Raw genomic sequence first — 25,384 nt, 5'->3', positions numbered from 1 at the left:
GAACTAAAAAAGTCAAACATCTTTTATTATGAAACGGATGGAGTAGGAAGTATCGATGCTTGCTTGTGAATCGTGATTCATGTAGGAGTTGCGTTATACACATCTTCAAACTTGGGGACTATGGCATAAAGATAGACCAAAATTCAATTCCCCGTTGATTTTTACGAAAACCATAGCGTTTGTTTTGGCCACGACTGTGTTGTCTTTTTTGTTGAATGTTTCATTTACTGGAAAGATAGACCAAAATACTTCTTTCATCTTATAATGCTACACTTTTAGAATTTAAATTTATCTTTCATTTATCTTCTCGTTTCAACCAATCACAATATTTTTCCTATTTAATTTCTTCATCTGCTATCCAATCACATTCATTTGAAACCAAGCCTTACAACCCAAATCATTAAAATTTGTTGGACCGTAGGAACGTTTGTTTCAAATCTGTTTACACGTGAAGAAAAATAAGATTGGAAAATTGAAAAGAAGTTTTCTTTATTTTTTTTTAAAAACAAAAGAGTAGGAAGTAGGACTGCAGGAACAAGAGAGAGAGGCGCTCCCGGCCAGCGCGCGGGACACGTGTCCCTTCGTCTAGCCACGCAAAATGCAAAATCGCCCCTAATTTCCTCCCCCAACGACCCGCCATTGCTGGCCCAACCGAACACTGTGAAGGAGAAGCGCAAGGGAAGCGAGAGCGGGAGCAATGGCGGCGGCGAGGGCGTTCTCGTCGGCGGCAGCCTCCGGCGCCTGCGCCGGCGTGTCCATGGTGCAGGGCGCGTCCCGCGGCATCGGGCTCGAGTTCGTGAGCATCCCATCCCATTCCTCTCCCCCAAAATCTCATTCTACATTTTTGCACATTAACCCCTCGACTTCTCCTTGTTTACACCCATCCGCGGGCATTTCGCACTTAGCCCCCTCGTGACCGGAGAGAGACCGACTGGGCCCACCTGCCAGCCACCCCCATACGGCTCACCCTCGCCGGAGTTCCACTTCTTCTTCCTCCCGGAGTTCGTGCTGATCAACCATGCGCATTGCCCGGCGATCTCTGAGCCTCCCATGGTGGTGCAGGTGAGGCAGCTGCTGGGGAGGAGCGACGGGGGCCGGGTCGTCGCGACGTGCCGCGCGCCGGATTCAGCCGTGGAGCTCCAGAGGCTGAGGCAGGAGCACGCGCGGCGGCTCACCGTGCTGCCGCTGGACGTCACTGACGAGAGCTCCATTGAGGTACATATATATATATACTGGAGTGCTAGTGCTACTACTACTATGCATAGAAGAGATTGCTGCTATGCTGTGATCAGATGTTCAGATTCGGAGGGTTTGTTGATGTTCAGAGGGATGGCAAGAGCATGAGCATTTGCTGTTCTAGTCTGGAATTTGCGTTAATTGGTAGGAACTACATCATGTTGGCAGTGAAGACAGGCTGAATGGAGTGAGTGTTCTTGTGTTCGTTTTTTTTTGTCTTGATCAGGCGGCTGCGACCTCAATAGGAGAGACTCATGGATCTCTGAACCTGCTGATCAATGCAACCGGAATACTTTCAGTTCCAAATGTGATACATCCAGGTCTGTTGTTCAAATTTTAGCACAGCTTTTTAGGTGTCATGCTCTTTTTTTTTGACAAAAAAATTATTTTTTTTAGGTTTCCTTTGATAGGTTGTTTGCTTACTCAAATTAGGCTATATTCATGTCATGTTACAGAGACCACATTGAGCAAAGTTCAGAAATCATCCCTGCTACTGGCATATGAAGTGAACGCTGTCGGCCCTATTTTAGTTATCAAGGTAATCTCATTGGTTCACTTTAACTTTCAGTTTGTTGTGTCATCATTCCATTGATCTGTCGACATGCTTACTCTAAATCAATATGTTCTGTCAGCATATGTGGCCATATCTGAAGGCCGGTGGTCGCTCTGAGACAGGGAGAGGGTTTTCACTGGTTGCAAACATGAGTGCCAGAGTTGGTTCAATTGGAGACAATGGTCTGGGAGGCTGGCATTCATACAGAGCTTCTAAAACAGCGCTAAATCAATGTATGCAGATGCTAAGATGCACACTAATCTTAACATTATGGATGCTTTGTCTCCATTACATATATAAAATGCTCTGGTAATGTTGTGCAGTAACAAAGACTGTATCAGTTGAGCTGGGCAAGAAGGACAACATTGCCTGCATCCTGCTGCATCCAGGAACTGTGGACACTGACCTCTCGCGTCCTTTTCAGAAGAACGTCCCCAAGGACAAGCTCTTCACAAGGGAGTTCTCTGTTCAGAAGCTACTGTCAATCATCGACAATGTTAAGAAGAGCGACAACGGCAAGTTCTTTGCTTGGGATGGCCAAGAAATCCCATGGTGATATCAATCAGCACTTGATCAGAGCAAGTGAGCAACAGTGTCCAAATCTTGTGCTCCATATTGTCGCATTTACTGTGTTTTCACCAAATAGATTGTGTGGACGTTCGATTTGAATTCTGTCCAAAGCTAAGGATTCAAGATGATCTGAAAAGATGCAGATAAAACCCAAAATCTTTCTTCTTTTTTTAACTTCCTTTTTAGATACAAACAAATGGTCGATGTATTTTTGTTTTGTCACTGATATCACACGAGTGTAATTATCTTATATGCAACGTATTTCTGATTTCTGAGGACGCATGTGCTGAAACTTGCGGTCAATTTATCAACTGCATTATATCCGTATCATATCTTACGACGATCATTGACTTGTAAGTACTTTGAATCTCCTCCGTCTAATAATCAATAGAAATTATAGAGCATGAAACACTGAATATACCACTACCACAGAAGACTCTTGGTCTTCTATCAAGGATGCCGGATTGAGTACGGCCATGGCCGGCTGGGATACGTCAGGAAAGAAAGCCACTAATGGCAGCTGCACGGAAGCTTCTCACTCATCTTTTTTGTCTTTTGCTTATGCTTATAAGCTAAAATTTAAATTTGTAACTTTAAACTTGGAGTTGATTTTAAAGTTTTTTCATCGGAGTTTATTTTACAGCCATGGCTTTTAAATCACTATAAACACATATATAAAAGTTTTGGTTGTAAATTATTTTTCATTTGTAATCATGTTGTTTGACTTTTTCTTTTAGAAGTCTCAAAAGATGACCACCTTTATCGATACGTTGATAGTAACGACATATTTGGAGACCCGGCGAGTGCTAGATTTTGTTTAGGAAGGATAAAAGATAAAAAAATATCTTTTATTTATAGTTCCGTCTATTGATTAAATGTTTGAAAATTTTTAATTTCATCAATCAAATTCGGTCACTTATAGTAGATGATAATTTGAAGGCAAGCATGTAAGTCAAAAATTTTATAAACGTCCCTCTCTCAACCCTGCATGCATTGCGCACGTGTTTGATAGGAAAAAAAAAATTTATAGTGTTTGATCAATAGTAAAAAATGTTTTATATATTGAGAGAGAGAGGTTGGCGGGGGGGGGGGGGGATGGCGTCAGTCAGTACCTACCGGCCGGCCATGGCTGCACGGTTTCTCGTTCTCATCGCGGTCGTCGTCTCGCTCTGCGCCACCGTGGTTGTAGCTGTTGTTGGCGACGGGCGGCCGTTGAAGATGTCGTGCGCCGGCAACTACAGCGCCGGCAGCCAGTACCACAAGAATCTCGATGAGCTCCTCGCCGCCATACCCACGGCGGCCGCCCATAACCACGGTTTCTACAACGGCACGGTCGGCGCCGCGCCCGACGAGGTCTTTGGCCTCGTCATGTGCTACGGTGAACTCACCCTGGACGCCGGCCCGTGCCGGAAGTGCCTCGCCAGGGCTCCCGCGGGGATCATGCAGCTGTGCCCGGGAAGCCGGACGGCGCGCGCGGTATTCGACGAGTGCGTCGTCCTCTACTCGGACGTCTCCTTCTTCTCCGTCGCCGGCGACCTCACCGCCGCGTCGTTCAACGTGCGCCACGACGTAGGATGGAGGTCCACGTCCACCCAGGGGTTTGCACCGTACGATCCGCCCTACGTGGTCGACGCGGCCGCCATGAACCGCACGAGGTCGGAGCTGATCGCGTCGTTGTCCGTCACCGCCGCCAACTCGCCGCTTCGGCTGGCGAGCAACGATACTCGGTACGGTGGCTCTCCGTCCATGTACGGTCGAAGTATGTACGGGGCCGTGCAGTGCAGGAGGGACCTGCCGGCGAGCGAGTGCACGCGCTGCCTCTCCGGCTACGCTGCACGGCTGCCGCGGCTGTTCCCCAACAACAGCCGCGGCGCCATTAAGGGCTACAGCTGCATCCTCGAGTACGACATCGTCAGCTACGAGGTGCCGTGGATGGAGTTGCCATCGGAGACGACGAGGAGAGATTTTCAGCGAGAGCGAGCTCTACAAGATCAGGTTCTCTCGTCCAGGAGAAGGAAGCGCCAGAGCCGGCTAGTAGCTGCCGTCATCGGTGCGTCTGCCGGTGGCGTGTTCGTCCTCCTCTGCCTGAGTCTCTCAGCTTGGTACCTTCTGTACCGGCGGCGGACGGCGGCGACCGCGAAAAGATCCGAGCTAGAACAGCCACTGAATGAGGCGACCCACTTCCGCGGGAGAAATCTAGAGGAGGAGCTCGAGCAAGGCACCGGGCCGCGACGGTTTTCCTACGGCGAGCTCGCCGCCGCCACGGACGACTTTGCCGAGGGCAACAAGCTCGGAGAAGGAGCCTTCGGGTCCGTGTACCGGGGGGTCTTGACCACCATGAGCGAGAGCGACCTTCCCGTCGCGGTGAAGAAGGTGTCCAAGAGCTCTCGTCAGGGCTGGAAAGAGTTCGTCTCCGAGGTCACCGTCATCAGCCGGCTCCGCCACCGCAACCTCGTGCAGCTCATCGGGTGGTGCCACGACCACGGCGACGAGCTCCTCCTCACATACGAGCTCATGCCCAACGGCAGCCTGGACGATCACATCTACAGTGTGGAGAACGTCATGCCATGGCCGGCCAGGTACGAGGTCGTGCTCGGCGTCGCCGCGGCGCTGCTGTACCTGCACGAGGAGACGACCGAGCAGTGCGTTCTCCACCGCGACATCAAGCCCAGCAACGTGATGCTGGACGCCTCGTTCGAGGCCAAGCTCGGCGACTTCGGGCTCGCCAGGCTCGTCGGCGACGGCCGCCGGTCGCGAACCACCGGCGCCGCCGGCACGCTGGGTTACATGGACCCAGGGTGCGTGTCCAACTTCACGGCGAGCGTCGAGTCCGACGTGTACAGCTTCGGCGTCCTGCTGCTCGAGGTCGCGTGCGGCAGGCGGCCAGCCGTGCCCACCAACGGCGACGGCGGCGGCGTCGTCCACCTGGCCCAGTGGGTCTGGGAGAGGCACGGCGGAGGCGCGATCCTCGAGGCAGCGGACGCGCGGCTGGATGGCGAGTTCGACGGCGCGGAGATGGAGCGCGTGCTGGGCGTCGGGCTCTGGTGCGCGCACCCCGACCGCGCGCTGCGGCCGTCGATGAGGCAGGCCGTCAGCGCCCTACGGTTCCAGGCGCCGGTGCCGGCTCTGCCGGCGAGGATCCCCGTCGCGACCTACACGACACCACGGGCGGCAGCTGATTCTGCAGACGGCAGCAGCGGCGGCGGCGGCGGCGGTGGCGGCGACGACTATAGCAGGACGTGTTCCACCATCTCGATCGAAACTTGATGATACGATTCATACCAAAAAAACAATTTTAAGTTCCAACAAAAAGTATCTCGAGGTGCCGGTATCTCGCGGTACCGAATCGTTTCTGATCGTTGGATCTAACAACGCACATCCTATTCGGCTAGATCCAATAGTGAGAAATAATTTGGTACCTCGAGGTACTTTTTGTTGGACCGGAGTAAATCTCTAAAAAAATGGCTGCAGTCTTTGCTAATTGAACATTAAAGTACATCTGAATAAATTAAAAAAAATGGCTGCAGTTTTAGCTTTCATGTTTCTATATACATAATTTAAATCATCCTAATCAATGCTAGAAACTTTTTAATATGTTTATAACTATTTAGGTCGCATACATATAAGGGTTAATTTGATCCATGCCACTGCAAATTTGTGATTTTAGAAAAATACCATTACTATTCGCGATATCGGCTAGGTACCACTATAATTTTAAAAAATTAGATCCATGTCATTACCATCACATTTTTCATCTTCATATAGACCAAAATACCCCTATACATGGGACCCACATGTCAATTCCATCTTCTTCCTTCGTCCTCCCCCTCTCCTCTCCTCACTCTCTCTCCGGTCGTCGCCGTCGTTGAGGTGGGCACGGAAGCTATGGATGGGCGTCGCACAACACCAGAGGGTGCAGGCCGAGAAGCGCTACCGAGCTTCCGCGTGGTGCTCGCCATGACAGCGGTGCGGAACTTCATGTCTGACAGTAGCGCGTGCGTCTACCGCTGCTAGAATGACCACGACTCGTCGGCGGTGTTGAAGATCCCATCGCCGAGCGCGTGCACGTGTGGGTGATGGAGTTCTTGCGCACGGCGGGCATGTCGCACATCGTTGAGGGGCCGTGGGAGCTGGTCTGTTCGTCGGCACCCGGTCCACCCACTGCTGCCGCATCCTAAACTTGCGGAACAGCAGCAAGCAGCAAGAAGCAAGCAGCAAGCAGCAAGAAGAAGCAAGTAGGAAGGGGATGCACGGCAAACAACAACACATTCACCAGAGCACAGAGGACGACCAGGCAGTGGAGAGGTGCCGCCTGCTTGCCCCATGGCCAACGCCGCCCACACCTTACTGTGCCGCCCGCTGACGGAGAGGAAGAACTAGATGAGAAGAAGAAAAAGAAAGGAGAACGGAGAACGGAGAACGTGACGGAAAAAGTCACGATGATGGCATGACCTCAATTTTATAAAATTGCAGTGGCACATAATCGATATCGTGAATAGTAATGATATTTTTTTAATACGAAGAATTTGCACTGGCATGAATCAAATTAACCCTACATATAATGAATGCTATTGTACTGGCGTGTAAAAAATTCTCGTCCGTCGTTAACATATTTCAAGTGTCTCAATGTAGAACAATGTCAGTTGAAGCAGGTGACTGATTGATGAACGGGACGGATAGCTAGGAGAAACAGTTTTTAGCACACGGGTGTAGTACACCCGTGTGCTTGTATGCCATCTAAATAGTCATAAAAATATGAAAAAAATTTGACAAGATAGATTAATATGATTTATATCACTCCACAAACATATAAGTTTAAATTCAACTTCAACAAGTTGTAGCAAAAAAAAACAAACAAAACTAAAACTAAGTATACGTATATTCATAATTGTTTTTGTTATTTTTGCTACAACTTGTAGAAGTTGAATTTAAACTTGCATGTTGGTAGAGTGGTATAACTCATATTAAACTATCTTGTTAATTTTTTTCATAATTTTTTATGACTATTTAGATGTCATACAAACAACGGTTGTAATTACCCTGTGTGCTAAAAATTGCTTCCGGATAGCTAGGTTTCGTCATCCATGCAGAGAGAATTGAGAAAAATCAGAGACGAGAACAAACACAAAGCCAGTTGTGAAGCATGTTATATACTCCCTTCTTCCCATAGTACTCCCTCCATCCCTAAATATCTAACGTCGTTGATTTTTTTATACACGTTTGACCATTCGTTTTATTCAAAAATTTTTAAAATATGTAAAGTTAGATATATGCATAAAAGTATACTTAACAATAAATAAAATGATATAAAAATAATTAGTAATTATGTAATTTTTTTAATAAAACAAATGGTCAAACGTGCATTAAAAAGTCAACGGCGTCAAATATTTAGGGACGGAGTAAGTACGAATCTTCTTTATAAGTTATTTAGCATATATTAAACTTTGAGAAGAATAAATATAATACTCTTTATTAACTATTATTTGGTTAGGAGTGAGTGAATAGTTAGGATATAAATGGGAAAATTTTGAATAATAAATTATTTATGAAACAAATAATACCCCTCCGTATATTAATAGGTTACGTAACTTACTTTTGACACCCATTTCACCACCTGTTTTATTCAAAAATTTTGTGCAAATACTTAAAAGTAGCTGATAGTTAAAAATAAATTTAGTAATAGATTAAATAAATGATAATTATATAAGTTTTATACCGTGACAATTATTTTAGAATATAGTTTAAATTCAGTTTTGGGACGGGACTAATACTTATATATATATGGAGTGACTTGCACCGGTGAGTCTGCTCGCGTCAAAGCTACACAGTAGAGATGCAGCGCCTCGTCTTGCTCCTCCTCTTCTTCTCGCTTCTCGCCCATGAAGACTCCGCCGTCGCCGTCGTGGGGTGTAGCCGACGGTGCGGCGGCGGCGGCTTGGTCGTCCCTTACCCTTTCGGCTTCTCCGGCAGCTGCCCCATCATCCTGTCCTGTAGCAACGTCGACGGCAACGCCACGGCGGCGCTCCTCCTCCACGGCAGCAACGCCGACACGACGAATGGCTCGTACACCGTCGTCGACGGCTCGTTCAACTCGACCGCCTCCACCTTTGCCGTCTCCCTCCCGCCGTCGTGCGCGCGCACCGTCTCCGACGCGAGGCGGTGGCTCACGGGCGCCAACTACGGCGTCTCGTCGCGCTCCGGCCTGTTCCTCCGCGGCTGCCGGAGCGCCACGAACGCCAGCTGCGACGTCCCCGTCGAGGCCATGCTCCGCACGACGAATTGTGGCGGCGGCGGCGGCAATGGAACCACGTCGTCCTCCTCCCTGACGTGCATCGCGTCGCTCTCGCCGGATCCGACGGCGACGCAGCGGGGGGAAGGCCTGTTCGTGAGGTGGAAGAAGGCCGAGGAGGCCAGGTGCGGCAACCTGCTGACGTCGGTGTACTCGGAGGCGCGGGACGGGGTGTTCTCGCTGGAGTTCGCGGCGGCGGAGATGGGGTGGTGGGTCACCGGGAGCTGCAGCAATCATACCGATGGCGGCGGCGTCGGCGAAGCCGGGCGGTGCGCGGCGGACGCGACGTGCTTCGACGTGCAGACCCCAGGCGGAACTTCGGCCCACCGGTGCTCGTGTAAAGACGGGATGGCCGGCGACGGGTGTTATCCTGGTAAATCCCAAATATTAATACTCCTTTAATTTATTATCTCCTGCAAAAAAGAATTTGTTTAATACAAAAAGGGTCAACATTGAGACATCAAGTTGCACACACGGACACACCGCGACGCACAGTCGCCCAACTTGCATTGCGTGAATAAGGGGATGTTTAGATAAAAAAAATGATGTTTAGTTGGAAAAATAAAAATTTTTGAATGTCAAATTAGACATTTGATCGGACGTTGGAAAGTGTTTTTAGATACAAATGAAAAAACGAATTTCACAGCTGGCCTAGAAACCGCGAGACGAATCTTTTAAGCCTAATTAATTTGTCATTAGCACATGTAGGTACTGTAGCACTTATGGCTAACTATGGACTAATTATGCTCAAAAGATTTGTCTAACGATTTCTCACATAACTGTGCAATTAGTTTTTCGTTTCATCTATGTTAAAGGCTCTTTTTAGGTGTCCAAAGATTCGATATGATATTTTTGAGGTAAATTTTTTGAGAACCAAACAAGGCCGGAAAAAAATTTAAAATTTAGGGGAATGTTGAGATATCCAACACACACCGCCGGAAAAAAGAACACAAATCTGGCTATAAGTGACAAGGCGGTGATTTTTGGGTTTTCTTTGAAAAAAAGCCAAACGACAGAAACAGAAAATAATTTGTAAATGAAACTTTTATGTGTATATTTTTATTGATCTAAAAGTTAAGACTGGAAAATAAACTTCATTGAAAAAACTTCAAATTTAAGGTTTAAAATTTGACAGAATTTGGGGAGGGGGTTTATTGAAGAATTCTAACTTTACGATTTGCTTCATGAGTTGGTGATTTCACCTCCTACTCTAGATCCGACAACTACTTCTTCATTTCATATGATTTTCATATGATTGTAAAGAATGATAGTGAAGTTAAAGTTTAAGTTTTTAGGTCAGGTCATGGAAGGGATGATAACAGTGTAGGGGAAAGGACAATGAGTCCCAGGGTTTATAGGGATGGTTGTGGGAAACATAGGTCTAGCGGTGTACAAAGGAACAAGCGGCCGCGTGGCGTGGCGACCTTTAAGCTGTGGGGTCGAGGAGTCGGTGGTGAGCCGATGATGACGGTGAGAGCAAAGTAAACGAGTGGTTAAGTAGACAGTGACGGTGATATCTCCGATGGATGAGAAGAGATAATGTTGAGTATCGTGGCATCATAGATCTTAAAGGGAGTTGTATAAAAAGTACGTCGGATTAAAAGAAACTGTTTTGTGAAACATGATATATGTCTTCCCATAAATAATGACACTTTTGACTATATAACACATATGACTTCACAGATATTTAAGCTCAAATTCATCTTTATAAGCTATAAAATATAATCTGAAAACATGTAGAAGTCGAATTTTAATTTGCATGTTTAATTGTTTATAGAAATATATCTATCACATATTAATCCATCTCATCAATTTTTTTTAAAAAATTATAATCATGTAGATTATATAGAAAAATGATTGGATATTTAAACAAGCGATGGGAAAAATTTCCCAAATGTACTCCAGTTTCTTCTTCTACAGCTGCAGAAGGCCGGCAGCGGAAAGTAACGGTGATAGCCGTCGCCACAGCCGGTTCAGTGGCTTTCTTGCTCTCCCTCGCTCTCTCGGTTTGGTGGCGCTCGCGCCGCCGGCAAAGGCAAAGGCGGCGGAGTGTCAAGCCGGCGGCGAAACAACTACCCAAAGATGAAAGGTTGTTCCGCGGGAAACGCGTCGAAGACGAGCTCGAGCTAGAGGCTGCCGGACCCCGGCGGTTCCAGTACAGTGAGCTCCCCGCGGCCACGGCGAACTTCGCTGCCGACAGGAGGCTTGGGAGCGGCGGCTTCGGCTCCGTGTACCGCGGGATCCTGAGCGACGGCGGCGTGAACCGCGACGTGGCCGTGAAGAGGGTGTCCGAGACGTCCCGGCAGGGGTGGAAGGAGTTCGCCGCCGAGGTGAGGATCATCAGCCGGCTCCGCCACCGCAACCTCGCGCCGCTCGTCGGCTGGTGCCACGACGGCGACGGCGAGCTCCTCCTCGCGTACGAGCTGATGCCCAACGGTAGCCTCGACGCCCACATCTACAGTGATCCGGAGAACGTCCTGCCATGGCCGGCCAGGTACGACGTCGTGCTCGGCGTCGGCGCCGCGCTGCTGTACCTGCACCACGAGGCGGAGCAGCGCGTCGTCCACCGCGACATCAAGCCGAGCAACGTGATGCTGGACGCGTCGTTCAACGCCAGGCTCGGCGACTTCGGCCTCGCCAGGCTCGTCGACGAGGGCCGGCGCTCGCACACCACGGGCATCGCCGGCACGATGGGGTACATCGACGCGGAGTGCTTCCTCGCCGGGAGGGCCAGCGTCGAGTCCGACGTGTACAGCTTTGGCGTCGTCCTCCTCGAGGTCGCCTCCGGCCGGCGTCCGGCGGTGGTCACGGACGGTGGCGACGACGCGATCCACCTCGTGCAGTGGGTCTGGGACAAGCACGGCGGCAGGGCGGCGCGCATCCTCGACGCCGCCGACGCGCGGCTGAACGGCAAGTTCGACGGCGCGGAGATGGAGCGCGTGCTGGTCGTCGGGCTCTGGTGCACGCACCCCGAACGCGCCATGAGGCCGTCCGTCAGGCAGGCCGTCGGCGTGCTGCGGTTCGAGGCGCCGCTGCCGAGCCTCCCGGCGAAGATGCCGGTGGCGACTTACGGCCCGCCCGTTGCCACGGTGCCGGCGGTTGGGCGAAGCGACGGCTCTGCAGGCGCTACAGTCTCCATGGCCGCCGGATCAGCGTCAGCTACGTCCAGCTTAGCTTGTTCAGGTTGATGGAAACAGATCAAATCGGCGCCATCCGTTATATTTTAACTTGCTAAATAATTGTACATTGCAACGTGTTATTGTTATTGAAAATAGCAAAATTAAGTCTTATTGAAATATTTTTAATTGATTGAAACAAGATTCTATGTGTGTTATAATGTATTTAAAAAATAAAAATAAAATCTTTCATCTAAAAACAAAAAAACACCATGCTTAGGTCAGATAAACGACCATCATCAGATTGAAGTAAATCTCATCGGGGTGATTGTGTAGAGAAAAAAATCAATATAAAAAATAAACTATGATAAAAAAATCTAAAATCTACTCTAAAATTAAGTTTCAAATTTTAATTTTTTAGTTATAAGCATAATCCAAAACGAAAAAAATAGAGCTGAACATCTGCGTACAGGGAGCAACGGAAGCGTTGACTTATGTCCCCCTGGAAGGGTCAATAAACCGTGCTTAGGCCTGCTTGATTAAGTAATCAGCTGTCGATCTAGCTAGCTAGTTCTGCTTGATCCTTGATATATCAGAGATACAGAGTCGGTATGTTGTTCGATGCCAAAATTCGATCGTTTTTCCCTTAGAAACATCAGAGGTTAGCTACTTTTTGATTTTCCATTAAAGCGAGCAAGAAGTCTGTGAAAAAAGTTCAGATTTTTACAGAGGAAAGAAAAGACAATAACTGTGATGACTGTTAACTGTTCTGTTTTCAGGCTGATTCCATTGGTGCCGGCCCAAGGACTCATCAGTGACAGTCAGTCACATAGCCCTATGAGCTTTCAGCTGCAGGAAACACATTGCAAATTTGTTACCTCCAGTCGATCCTGAAGTTCCCCACTGACCAAACAATTGTTCAGCATTCTTGTCATTCAGAAAATCAGACGTCAGGCATGATGATTGATGGCTACTTAAGTACAACCATCTGTGTTGATGTATACTGTCTCCGTCCCATAATAATCTTATTTTTCGTTTTTTCGTGTCCAACATTTGACCATTCGTCTTATTTAAAATTTTTTTATTAATATTTTTATTATTACTAGATGATAAAACATGAATAATACTTTATGCGTGACTAATTTTTTTAAGTTTTGTATAAATTTTTCAAATAAAACGAATAAACAACCTTTATAACGGAAAAACGAAAAATAAGGTCATTATGGGACGGAGGTAGAATATATTTATAGTTCTTCGTATGAATCTACATCCGTTTTCAGTTTAGGGGTCTCAAAGTAGGAATTGACTGCAGGTGATTCCAACAGGCTAAGACAGCATCTTGATTGTCCTATTATTATCCCTTAGTCCATCACGGATGCCATGCTTATTGTTTAACCTCGTGGAATAAATTTTTAATTGCTGGTTCTGGTTAAAGTTTTGATATTTTAAGTAGCTACCAAACCGTTTTTTATTCGAAACCAAGTAAATTTTGCTCGTTGAGCATGAACCTGCTACTGATTAAATTTTGCTCTTAAAAATTACAAAACTCATAAGCCAACGTGCACAACACGCTCCGCCGAGTTTGCACTCCTACAAATTGCTTTGATCGTTACTACCGCATCTCATATTACGTGCTGTTAATTCCCTACTATATTTTAATAAAACATGTTTTAAGCTTAATAAATCAATGTGAAAAAAGCAACAATTTATTCGGCAAAACTTATAACACCACGTGTTATCGCAACTTAAAAATACACCGCTCAGCTCGATCTTAATAAGGGTTCTATAAGACTGTAACTCATCCTACTTGCCTAAACATCAGACAAACTTTGTAATTTTCAGAGAAATTTAACAGAAATCTTACTGATTTTTTAGGATAATATTGTAAGTTTCTGCGTTTTTTTTTAATAAAAAAGGCTGCATCGTATGCATCCAATCCATCTCCCGGTCTCCTGGACCAACCCTCTCTTCCTGTAGGCGCCGCGGATTCCAGCGAAACCGGTTGGTTTCCTTTCCCTCCGGATTAATTCGCACCCGCCACGTCAGCATCAAATCCACTCCGCGAGCACCCAAAACGCCAACACCAACCCATCTACCTCTTCCCCTTCCCTCGCTTCCGCCACCAACCCCTTCTAGAACCTTCTAGAACCCGCCCCAGAACCCTACCCTGTCCTACCCCCATCCCATGGCGTCCTCCCTCCTCTCCCGGGCCGCCGCCGCCTGCCTCCGCGGCGCCGGCTCGCGCCACATACTGTCGCCGTCCTCCTCCTCCTGCTCCCTCCTCCTCAAGGAAACCCTCCTTCCTCTACTCATCATCATCTCCACCACCGCCTCCCTCCTCGCGGTCGTACTTCCGGCGCCGCCGCTCCCGCTGCTCGCCTCGATCTCTCCGGCCTGACGGTGGTTTGTGATTTTTCTGTGTGCGTGTGCAGGGTGGGAGGGTCGGATGGGCGCGCGCCGCCGAGTTCGGGTGCGGGGCGTCGGTTCCGGCGGCGCTGGGGGGAGTCGGGTCGTTCGGGATCGCGGCGCGCTGCAACGCGACCTCGTCGTCGGCCGTGTCGGAGGCCGCCAGCGCGCTGCCGAGGACGGAGCCCGTGGTGTCGGCCGAGTGGCTGCACGCCAACCTCAGGGACCCAGATGTGAAGGTAGCGTTGCTCGGTGATGGGACTGTGGCGATCTTCACTTCACCTGTGTGAATTGCTGCATAAACTGTAGAGAAAATTGCTAGTTACTGGCGTTCTACCGCGCAGGCAGTTTGATTAGTGTTCATAGCTGTGTAAATCAGCGACTGGTTGATGAGTTTTTATGTTAGCTACCTAGATTGATGGTTGAGGAAAGGCATGAGTTTGTTATGTTAGCTATGTAGATTAATTCTGCAGAGTACATTACTTTCGGTAAGGCATTGGCTTTCCGTTGACTGCTTCGGCTTTTACAACAGATGCTGCATTTGCATTAATGTTCTTTGTCGTTGGCCTTATGATACAGTTTTAGTATGATAAAGGACTCTAGTATAGTAATACTACAACTGTATTCACTGTATAGGTTTTTTCTTGTTAAAACTCTCTCTCTTTTTTTTTGGCTGGGTTAAAAACTAAAAAAAAAAAAAACTCTCTTCCTATAGTATACTATATCTCATCAAGCCATCCACTTATTTTTGTCAAGGTACTTGATGCCTCTTGGTATATGCCTGCTGAACAACGGAATCCTCTTCAGGAGTACCAGGTAGTGATTACGCACCATGCTGAGGTTTTGCAATTTGGGAATTCTTACCACCTGCTGTGATGCCATTGGTTGTATCTTATTGTTTTTGTGCTCTAATAATTACTGGTTCCTTGTCACCTTAATTTTCCTGTATACATCAGTTCGTTTGAAACTATAGTAGCAGATGTTCTGATGCCTTCAGATGTGCTTCAATATTGTTTCCAGGTGGCTCATATTCCTGGTGCTCTATTCTTTGATGTTGATGGAATATCTGACAGAACATCCAGCGTAAGTTCAACTCACTAGCTTATTTTTTCAATTGCTACTAGCTAATCATGTGTTCTTTGTATGGCACAATATCCTACTTTTCTCTCGATAGTAGATTGTGAATGGCCATAATATTGGTTTGTGCTATGCAATAGGCAGGCGAAGCAAACATCAATCCATAATGATAACTAACATTTATAGAGGCAGACATCTTAAGGGCCACTCATACAGATCAACAACAATAGCTTTAGCCAGCACCAGAAAGTAAAAGGTTGAAACTGGCACAGTTAAACAGTCCAACAGATCATAGCACAGTTAATTCAGAGTTTCAGACTGATAGGCTCCTTTTGCGTGTGTCGTGATCTAGTGGTCCCCGTCGCATTCCCCTTATTGGTGTAAAAAAGTGTTACTATCTCCATCCCCAAAAAAGTTCACTTTTATACATGAATTTGGACATACATTATGTCCAGATTCATGTACAAAAGTTTAAGTCTTTATGTGGGACGAAGTACTAAGTTGCTCAAGTTTGAATTTTTTCAGTTGCACATGAAACTTCATATTGTACTAGTTGGTGCAGTGGTACACTGGCACTTAAATGTTCTTTGCCTTTATCCTTGCCTGTGTCTAGTATAGACTTATAGTCCATAAAAAGTAACATGGGGAGTTAACATGTTTTTTTCCTCCTTAGAGATGCCTTTTATTGAATTGAGGTGGATATATTCTGTTCTTGTTAAGGTGATTAACGATTCAACGTTATGCTCTTATGACTGCAGGATGTGATTTCTTTATGTTGGTTGTTGTTGAGCTGATTAAATGTTATTCTCCATGCTTATGTTTCATTGAATGTATTCTCCTTTGATTCAGTTGCCGCACATGCTGCCTTCTGAAAAGGCATTTTCTGCTGCTGTATCTTCGCTTGGAATCTACAACAAAGATGGGATAGTAGTTTATGATGGAAAGGGACTATTTAGTGCTGCTCGTGTTTGGTGGTAAGTTTCTTCTTTGCAAAACTAAGTGAAAACATCAAGAGAATAAGCCAGACAGAAAAATCAGACAATTTTTTCACTTATTAAATGATCATAAGCCCTCCTTACTAGTGTTTGAAATATGTTCCTTTGTTGTTACTTTTGATAATTGAATTAAATTTCCTATGTGATGCCTGCTTCCTTGATATCAGGATGTTTCGTGTTTTTGGACATGATAAAGTTTGGGTGTTGGATGGTGGTTTGCCCCAATGGCGTGCTTCTGGGTATGATGTTGAATCAAGTGCCTCTAGTGATGCCATATTAAAAGCCAGTGCTGCTCGTGAAGCAATTGAGAAAGTTTATCAGGGGCAGTTGGTAAGTGGCATTAAACCTCCTTTTTGTTTGTTCTAGCATTTGAACCTTACTCCTGTATGTATTTGTCAACCTCTGAGTTGTGTGGTACTCATGCTAGTAGCTACTGGAAAGGGTGCTTAACTTGACCGTAAGTTATTCACAAGTTTATTTATCTTGTAGGTTGGTCCCTCCACATTCGGAGCAAAGTTGCAACCTCATCTTATTTGGAATCTTGATCAGGTAAGAGGTGCTCAGGCCTGAAAGTCTGGCCCATACATTTTCTTCACCGTTTATGGAATGCATTCTTCATGTTTGATACAACTAATACATGATTTTTTTGTCAGGTTAAAGAGAACATTGATGCCAAGACACATCAGCTTATAGACGCTCGAGGAAAGCCTAGGTATATCTACTATTGTAATTCTGGAAAGACAGATCATATACCATACATTATGGTGTATATGAAGCCATTACCTTTATGCTTGCGGCTCTATTGGGTTATGGTGTATTTTAAAATTGGCAGTCCCAATTTGCTAGTTTGGAGACAAAAGAAAAAAAAAATCCAGGAACCATTCATTGTTCAAAGTAATGAACTAAATTCTACATGACAGCAAACCTTGTGGCCAGACCATGTTCTTCCCTAGGCCTAGTAGGTACATCGATTTGGATAATGTCCATAGTATCACTAGCATCTGTCAATAAGTTTCTTTGCCAACAATTGTGCTGTTTAGTTTTTGCCCTTTTATTTTGTTTTTCTAGTTCAATCATGATTACCTTGTCACCAACCTAGTAGGCATTTACTGTTATTGAATTTCATCTTTTGAACTCCTTTTCCTTTTCCATTTCAATAATTGCAGTAGTTCTGCTACATTACGTCATAAAAATGCGAACACTTCATTGAACTATATCTTGTGTGATGTCAGTCATTGGTCTTTAATACTAACATGAAGTTTCTCTTCAGATTTGATGGTGCAGTTCCAGAGCCACGCAAAGGAATAAGAAGTGGACATGTGCCTGGGAGCAAATGTGTTCCTTTCCCTCAGGTTGAGATATGCAATTACACAAGCAGCTTGTACTCCTCTTTTGAACAGAAATTTTACAATTAATTTTACCCTGTTATTCTTTGATTGTCTATGGTTGCATTTGATGGTATTAATTAATTTTTCATAGTACTTTCTGTTTTTAATCTTGATCCATTCCAAGTATTTTTGCCGAGTCTTAGTTGTTTTTCTGCAGTTGCTTGACAGTTCACAAAAGCTGCTACCTCCAGAAGAGCTCCGTAAACGGTTTGAACAAGAAGGTAATATTTTTTATCCACATAAAAGTTCCTTCTGTCTGCTGACAATGCCCTGTTTAGCCATGTTGCAAATATCTTGGTTTCAATCCTACTCCCCGTTCTGAAAGCATGCCTATATTTTAACAACAAACCTAATGTTCTAGCCTTCTGGGTCTTTTCAAACGTCAATGTGACCTCTTATTTATATTTTTGTACAAATTGATGGTTGAGTTCAGTAATTAACTAATGCCAGTGATAACCACCTTGCTTATATGATTGTAATGACAAGATATGGCTTTTGGTAGTGCTTGTTACGAACATCTTTTCTCGTTGGTATTTTATATATATCTGTGGTAGTAAGTATGAAATATAAAGATTATGGTAACAACTATGGCATTCTTGGTAATTAATCACTACTCTATTGTGATTTTCAAGCAGGTATATCACTTGATCAACCCCTCGTGACCTCATGCGGTACTGGTGTGACAGCGTGTATATTAGCTCTGGTAAGACTACATGGAACATAGAGCTCGCACGATTCCTTTTTCAATTGTTACAGCACGTCGCATAACCTAAGCTTTCTTCTTAGGGCCTCCACCGCCTCGGCAAAACCGATGTTCCTGTATATGATGCATCATGGACTGAATGGGGAGCCCATCCTGACACTCCAGTTGCCACTGCTGCTTAGTACCAGCTAGTCTTCTATGGAAGGAAGAAAGCGAAGGAAATTGAAGAGGTCAGCTATACATGTGAATTATTATGAGCTGTTAATCTACCTTTCTGAAGTCCCTTTTATATGGTGGGACATTAATAAATGAGAACAATATGCTGAAAGTGTCTCTTTATGCCGTTGTGTTGTGGTGTTCTGTAACTCATGTTCATCACCAGTCAAAAATGAACAGCCGACTGCAGTAAAAAAAAACGTAGCATAATTCTCCACTGAAATTTATCGATATAAATCCATTTCTGCAGTTAATCTGATACAAAGTGTCATATCAGCGAGGAAGGTGTGTCGGCCATTCTGGACGACAGAGTTGTGCCTGTGCTGCCGCTGCTACCCGTCACAACCGAGGACGTATTGTAGCCGGAATCATCGCCCGGCGGCAGGAACGTCGCCACCGGCATCCTCGCCGGGAGGCTCGGCGGCGGCGCCTCGCCCCTCAGCACGCCGGCGGCCTGCCTGATCGCCGGCCGCAGGCTCCGGTCGGGGTGCGCGCACCAGAGCCCCACCACCATGACGCGCTCCATCTCTCCGCCGTCGAACTCGCCGCCGAGCCGCCGGTCGGCGGCGTCGAGGACCCTCCCCTCGCCGTACAGGCCCCAGACCCACTGGGCAATGTGGACGACCACGCCGTCGTCGTCCCCCCCGTCCGGCGGCGGCGGCGCCACCACCGGCCGCCGGCCGCAGGCGATCTCGAGGAGGACGACGCCGAGGCTGTAGACGTCGGACTCGGCGCTGGCGCCGCCGGTGACCATGCACTCCGGGTCCATGTACCCCATCGTGCCGGCGAGCACCGTGGTGTGGGAGCCCCGGCCGTGGTCGACGAGCCTCGCGAGGCCGAAGTCGCCGAGCTTGGCGTGGAAGGCGGCGTCGAGCATGATGTTGCTGGGCTTGACGTCGCGGTGCACCACGCACTGCTCCCACTCCTCGTGCAGGTACAGCAGCGCCGAGCAGGTCCCAAGCACGATCTCGTGCCTACAAATTAATGGAGTATTTGTCCGTCACGCGCCATGGCTAAAACTCGAAGCTTTCAGGGAGCGATGGTAGCTAGCAAGCTTGTACCTGAGTGGCCATGAGAGCACGTCGCCGTTGGCGTTGTAGAGATGCCGGTCGAGGCTGGCGTTGGGCATGAGCTCGTAGACGAGGAGCAGCTCGCCGCCGCCGTGGCACCAGCCGATGAGCTGCACCAGGTTGCGGTGGCGGAGCCGGCTGATGATCCGCACCTCCGACGCGTACTCCTTCCTCCCCTGCTTCGACCTCTTGGAGACCCGTTTAATGGCGACGTGTTGGTTCATCTCCTCGAGGAATCCTCTGTACACCGACCCGAACCCGCCTTCCCCGAGCTTGTGCTCGTCGGAGAAGTTGTCCGTGGCGATGGCGAGCTCGCCGAAGCGGAATCGCTTCGGTCCGGTCCCCTTCTCGAAGTCGTCTTCCATGGCCGCCGCCTCCTCGTCGAAGAAGTCTCCCTCGTCCATGTCCATCTCGTGCTCCTCACTCATCCAGCCGGCGAGCTTCCGGCGCCGGCGCAAGAGGAGGCGGACTGAGAAACCGAGGACCACCAAGAACGAGACGGCGCCGACGGACAGGCCGGCGACGAGCCCTGTCGACACAGCGGGAGGAGGAGCAGGCGGCGCCGGAGACGGCAGCGGTGGCGGCGGCATCGTGATGTCGAACGGCCAGAGGTTGTACCTGACGTAGCAGCTGGGCCCCTTAATGGCGCCGCCGCTGTTGTTGGGGAAGATCCGGGTGAGCTTGGCGACGAAGCGGCTGAGGCAGGTGCTGCACTCGCTCGCCGCCAGGTCCCTCGTGCACTGAGCCAGCCCGTATATCGCCGACGAGCCGAGCCGCCGGTCGGCGTACTCCCGGCTGCCGCTGCTCAGCCGCAGCGCGGTGTCGCCGGCCCTCCAGGCGAGCTTCCACATCAGCTGCCACCGCGCGGAGTCCATGGTGGTCATGTTCTCGACGTAGGTGGCGGCGGGCTCGTACAGGGCGACCCGGGCGTCGGCGCCATAGGTGAGCTCGGAGAAGGTCTCGTTGGAGTAGCGGAGGAGACAGGCGTCGTAGTTGGCGCGCACCGTCCGGCTCCCCGGGCACGCCTGCGTGATCCCGGCGGGCGCTCCGGCGAGGCACTCCTCGCACTGCGCCGCGTTGTGGTCGGCGTAGCACATGAGGAGGCCGAACACCTGGTCGGCGCCGTCCCCGACCGAGGTGGCGTTGAACCAGCCGCCGGTGGCGGCGGCGGTGGAGAGCGTGGAGAGGAGCTGCCCGAGGTTCTTCTTGTACTGGCTGTCGCCGGTGTAGTTGCCGGTGGTCGAGCAGGCCTTCGCAACCGGAAGCACCACCACCACCTTGTCGCCCTGGCCGGCCGCCGCCGCCGCGCACAGCGAGCCGACGACGGCGACGATGACGACGATATAGTCACTTCCGGCGTACATCGCCATTGCTACTGTCCTATGAAAGTTGCTGATCTTCTTTGCTAGCTGATGAAGTAGTGTTGAATTTGAATTCATTTTTTGTTGAAATACTTCACTGATTATATCAGTGAGTGCACATGCAATACACTTAAATTTAAATTCTTTGATCACAAGTTAATAAAGTGATGGAGACATCTGAGGCTCTAAGTGATCACTTCCGACACATAGGAGTATCCAATATCTAATAGGGGAGGCTCTTTGATAATTCAGAGTAAGCATATGTTTCTTATGTAAAATAAAAAAGGTTTCAGAAAGCTGGATGGCAGTTAAGTCTATCTTGTTGGAGACTTGCTGGTAGAATTGCTGAGAAACTCTCATTTTTAATTAGATCCTACTAGAGTGTCCAAACTTGCCCTGCCTATTTTTGTCTTGCAAACCAATGCATCACTATAAATTCAAATAGATGTTTTACAGTGCTCTCTGTAGTAGAAATAATCTGTGCTGTTTATTTTTTTTAATCCAATGTATATAGATCTATTTATACTATTATATGAACTACTGGCAATAGAATATTGTTTTTTTCGAAACGACAATTTTTTTTATTATTCATATCGTTGTGTGAAAGGCTGTGAGCTGAACATGGCCTGTCAGTTTGGTATCACAGAAATAGTATGCTGGGAGATAGAAACGCCAATCCTATTTCAATGTAAGATTAGATTCTGATGGACAGAGTAAGTTGATTGTTGTTGAATTTTTTGTTCCAATGTTCCTGTCGAGTAATAAATCAGGTGGTCATACTTGTAAAAGATTTGGTAATGATTTTAGAAAGGATACCTTTGGGAAATTTGACTTGTGTTAAGAATGATTCCAGTTGATCGAGCTAAGAAACTATTTCCTTTTTGTTCCCCTTGAGGGATAAACAGATTAATATCAGTACTGCATCTTTCGAGCCTTAATGGAATCATCGAAACTTTTAGTATCTTCGGGACATGATAAAATCATTGAAACTAATTTAGATTGTCTATTTTCTCTATATAATGATCTACCATTTGGCCTACACGGCACGACACGATTGGTGTTAAGCCCGTGCCGGCCTGACCTGACAGCATATGCCTAGGCTGATGCCTTGGCCCAGCATGGCCTGTTTCAATGAGCAGTGAAGAAAAATAGTTAAGGACTAAAAATAGATTTAATTTAGCCATATAAGTCGTAGCCAAAGGGAGAGATATGTACAATAGACTTATTCTACATATAAGACAGAAAAAGAGAGGAACATAGAATTATTTTAGCCATATAAGACATGACCTAAAAATATGAGTGATGAAAATTAGACTTATTTAGTGAAAAAACACGATGGACCATCTTGCCTTCGGGTCGGTTTGACATGACCTAAGTTTTATTGGGTCATGCCTGGCTCGTTGGTGCATCCCATGGGTGGGCTAGGCTCAGCCCAACGCGTAGGTCGTGCTGTGCCGGCTTGATGGATTTCGGCATAGGCCCGATAGTGGCTAGGCTGGGCCGGGTCAGATGGCCTATCTAGCCATCTATATCAACTGCTGGTATTAGAGTTTTTTTTTAATTTCGATAGTAGAGCTTTTTAACTTATTGATTGAGATTTTTTTACCAATGATAATATTTGTAGTATGATTCTACCAGCAGAGGCAATCGTTAACCAAACTCTTAATTTCAACGTTCCCCACACGTGTTGAACACAAAGTGTCAAAATAAAACGTGTTCAGCACTACAAACCAACATGCAATTACTAATCCATTTACGCAGTTAGGCCATGTTTAAGTTCCTGGATAAAAAAATTATGTTGTCACATCGAATGTTTAGATACGTGCATGTAGTATAAAATATAGGCAAAAAAATCAATTACATAGATTACGTGTAAATTGCGAGACGAATCTTTTAAGCCTAATTACATCATAACTTAATAATATGATGCTATGGTAGACATTTGCTAATGATAGATTAATTAGGCTTAATAAGTTTGTCCCGGATATTTCTAACAGAATTTATAATTGTTTTGTTATTAAACTATGTTTGATACTTCAAATGTGTGTCAGTATATCCGACGTGACAACCAAACCCAAAATTTTTGGCTAACTAAACATAGCCTTAATCTGATAGAACGAAAAGCATCATCGCTCAGATGTCATTTCAGCAAGGAAGATGTCTCGGTCGCCATGGACGACGGCGTCGACGGAGACGACCGAGTAGTACTAGTGCCCGAGCTGCTGCTGCTGTTCCCTGACACGTCATAAGATGACGTATAGTTGAAAGCATCAGCCGGCGGCAGGAACGTCGCCACCGGCATCCTCGCCGGGAGGCTCGGCGGCGGCGCCTCACCCCTCAGCACGCCGACGGCCTGTCTGATCGTCGGCCGCAGGCTCCGGTCAGGGTGCGCGCACCAGAGCCCCACCACCATGACGCGCTCCATCTCCGTGGCGTCGAGCTCGCCGGTGAGCCGCTGGTCGGCGCCGTCGAGAAGCGCCCCCTTGCCGTACAAGCCCCAGACCCAGTGAGCAATGTGGATCCTGTCGTCGTCTACCTCGGACGGCTGGTGGTGCTGCGCGATGATTGGCGGCCGGCCGCAGGCGATCTCGAGGAGGACGACGCCGAAGCTGTACACGTCGGACTCGGCGTTGGCCCTGCCGGTGACCATGCACTCCGGGTCCATGTACCCCATCGTGCCGGCGAGCACCGTGGTGTGGGAGCCCCGGCCGTGGTCGACGAGCCTCGCGAGGCCGAAGTCGCCGAGCTTGGCGTTGAAGGCGGCGTCGAGCATGATGTTGCTGGGCTTGATGTCGCGGTGCACCACGCACTGCTCCCACTCCTCGTGCAGGTACAGCAGCGCCGACCCGATCCCGAGCACGACCTCGTGCCTGCGGATCAGTGGAACGCACTCGCCGTCAAACGCCGCCATGGCTGGCCGGCTAGCTAGAGCTCGAAGCTTCTTGGAGAGTGCTGGTGAGAGATGCCTGCTTGTACGTACCTGAGCGGCCATGGGAGCACGTCGGCCTTGGTGTTGTAGAGGTGGGTGTCGAGGCTGGCGTTGGGCATGAGCTCGTAGACGAGGAGCAGCTCGCCGCCGCCGTGGCACCAGCCGATGAGCTGCACTAGGTTCCGGTGGCGGAGCCGGCTGATGATCCGCACCTCCGACGCGTACTCCTTCCTCCCCTGCTTCGACCTCTTGGAGACCCGTTTAATGGCGACGTGTTGGTTCATCTCCTTGAGGAATCCTCTGTACACTGACCCGAACCCGCCTTCCCCGAGCTTGTGCTCGTCGGAGAAGTTGTCCGTGGCGATGGCGAGCTCGCGGTAGCGAAACCGCTTTGGTCCGGTCCCGTTCTCGAAGTCGTCCGCGACATCGTCGAAGTAGTCACCTTCGTCCATCTCCTTCTCCCTCGTCCGGCCGGCGAGCTTCCGCCGCCGGCGCAAGAGGAGGCATGCTGAGAAACCAAGAACCGCCAGCAGCGAGACGGCGCCGACGGTCAGTCCGGCCACGAGTACTGTCGACACCGTGGGAGGAGGAGGAGGAGGAGGTGAAGGCGGTGCCGGAGCCGGAGAAGACGGAGGCAGTGGTGATGGCGGCGGCAGTGTGATGTCGATCGGCCAAAGCTGGTACCTGAGGTAGCAGCTGTACCCCTTAATGGCGCCGCCGCTGTTGTTGGGGAAGATGCCGGTGAGTTCGCCGACGTACGCAGACAGGCACCTCCGGCACTCGCTCGCCGCCAGGTCCCTCGTGCACTGCGCCATCCCGTACAGCCGCGACGTGCCGAGACACGAGTCGACGTACGGCACGCTGTCGTTGTGCAGCCGGAGCTTGGTGTCGCCGGCCCTCTCCGCGAGCTTGCTCGTCAGCGCCCGCCGCGTGCCGTCCATGCTGGCCATGTTCTCGACGTAGCGGGAGGTGAACACGTAGAAGGATATGTTCACGTCGGCGCCGTAGGTGACGTCGGCGGCGGAGAAGAAGGACGCGTCGGAGTAGCGGAGGAGGCAGGCGTCGCAGTTGGCGTTCGCCCACCGGCTTCCGGGGCACTTCTGCAAGATCCCGGCGGCCGCTCCGGCGAGGCATTCCTGGCACTGCGTCGCGTTGCGGTCGGCGTAGCACATGAGGAGGCCGAACACCTGGTCGGCGCCGTTCCCGACCGAGGTGGTGTTGAACCAGCCGCCGGCGATGGCGCCGCCGGTGAGGGTGGAGAAGAGCTGGTCAAGGTTCTTCTTGTACTGGCTGTCGCCGGTGTAGTTGCTGGTGGTCGAGCAGGACGGCGCGAACGGAAGCACAACCTTCTTGTCCTGACCGACTGCTGCGTCGCAGAGCGAGACGAAGACGGCGGCGACGACGACCACGACGAGATAGCGAGAAGCCATGGCCGGTGAAGCCGTTGCTAGGACTATGAAGATGCTAAAGTTGAT

The 25,384-nt window shown here is 48.7% G+C and overlaps 6 protein-coding genes across 7 annotated transcripts; 4 read left to right on the top strand and 2 right to left on the bottom strand.

The window, feature by feature from the left end:
• Positions 1 to 626: 626 nt before the first annotated feature.
• LOC102711585 (C-factor) lies at positions 627 to 2,681 on the top strand. The gene is made up of 6 exons (XM_006664667.2): positions 627 to 796; positions 1,063 to 1,215; positions 1,463 to 1,556; positions 1,692 to 1,774; positions 1,869 to 2,022; positions 2,113 to 2,681. The coding sequence occupies exons 1-6, from the start codon at positions 698 to 700 to the stop codon at positions 2,343 to 2,345; spliced, it is 816 nt and encodes a 271-aa protein (XP_006664730.1). The 5' UTR covers positions 627 to 697; the 3' UTR covers positions 2,346 to 2,681.
• An 803-nt stretch (positions 2,682 to 3,484) lies between these two features.
• On the top strand, positions 3,485 to 5,626 carry LOC121056069 (L-type lectin-domain containing receptor kinase IX.1-like). The gene has a single exon (XM_040529888.1). It carries the CDS (start codon positions 3,485 to 3,487, stop codon positions 5,624 to 5,626), a length of 2,142 nt encoding a protein of 713 aa, XP_040385822.1.
• Positions 5,627 to 8,192: 2,566 nt separating this feature from the next.
• Positions 8,193 to 11,836, top strand: LOC102711313 (L-type lectin-domain containing receptor kinase IX.1-like). Its single transcript, XM_040529887.1, has 2 exons — positions 8,193 to 9,021; positions 10,569 to 11,836. The coding sequence occupies exons 1-2, from the start codon at positions 8,193 to 8,195 to the stop codon at positions 11,834 to 11,836; spliced, it is 2,097 nt and encodes a 698-aa protein (XP_040385821.1).
• Positions 11,837 to 13,828: 1,992 nt separating this feature from the next.
• Positions 13,829 to 18,786, top strand: LOC102718974 (thiosulfate/3-mercaptopyruvate sulfurtransferase 2-like). Of its 2 annotated transcripts, none has more exons than XM_040529341.1 (12): positions 13,829 to 14,108; positions 14,197 to 14,409; positions 14,927 to 14,986; positions 15,191 to 15,253; positions 16,097 to 16,221; positions 16,410 to 16,572; positions 16,732 to 16,791; positions 16,896 to 16,954; positions 17,513 to 17,594; positions 17,788 to 17,851; positions 18,266 to 18,333; positions 18,417 to 18,786. In XM_040529341.1, exons 1-12 carry the CDS (start codon positions 13,950 to 13,952, stop codon positions 18,513 to 18,515), a joined length of 1,215 nt encoding a protein of 404 aa, XP_040385275.1. In that variant the 5' UTR covers positions 13,829 to 13,949; the 3' UTR covers positions 18,516 to 18,786. The 2 variants fall into 2 exon arrangements, with proteins under 2 accessions (XP_040385275.1, XP_006664180.2); XM_006664117.3 differs by having other exon boundaries at positions 13,830 to 14,054.
• Positions 18,787 to 18,789: 3 nt separating this feature from the next.
• On the bottom strand, positions 18,790 to 21,064 carry LOC102711035 (L-type lectin-domain containing receptor kinase IX.1-like). The gene is made up of 2 exons (XM_040529340.1): positions 19,611 to 21,064; positions 18,790 to 19,523 (listed from the first exon to the last, which is right to left on the bottom strand). Exons 1-2 carry the CDS (start codon positions 21,056 to 21,058, stop codon positions 18,818 to 18,820), a joined length of 2,154 nt encoding a protein of 717 aa, XP_040385274.1. The 5' UTR covers positions 21,059 to 21,064; the 3' UTR covers positions 18,790 to 18,817.
• A 2,019-nt stretch (positions 21,065 to 23,083) lies between these two features.
• Positions 23,084 to 25,384, bottom strand: LOC102718698 (L-type lectin-domain containing receptor kinase IX.1-like). Its single transcript, XM_006664116.2, has 2 exons — positions 23,961 to 25,384; positions 23,084 to 23,850 (listed from the first exon to the last, which is right to left on the bottom strand). Exons 1-2 carry the CDS (start codon positions 25,337 to 25,339, stop codon positions 23,121 to 23,123), a joined length of 2,109 nt encoding a protein of 702 aa, XP_006664179.1. The 5' UTR covers positions 25,340 to 25,384; the 3' UTR covers positions 23,084 to 23,120.

The sequence above is a fragment of the Oryza brachyantha genome, chromosome 12, assembly GCF_000231095.2.
Source record: "Oryza brachyantha chromosome 12, ObraRS2, whole genome shotgun sequence".
NCBI classification, from domain to species: Eukaryota; Viridiplantae; Streptophyta; class Magnoliopsida; order Poales; family Poaceae; genus Oryza; species Oryza brachyantha.
This window is presented reverse-complemented; position numbering and strand designations above follow the sequence as displayed.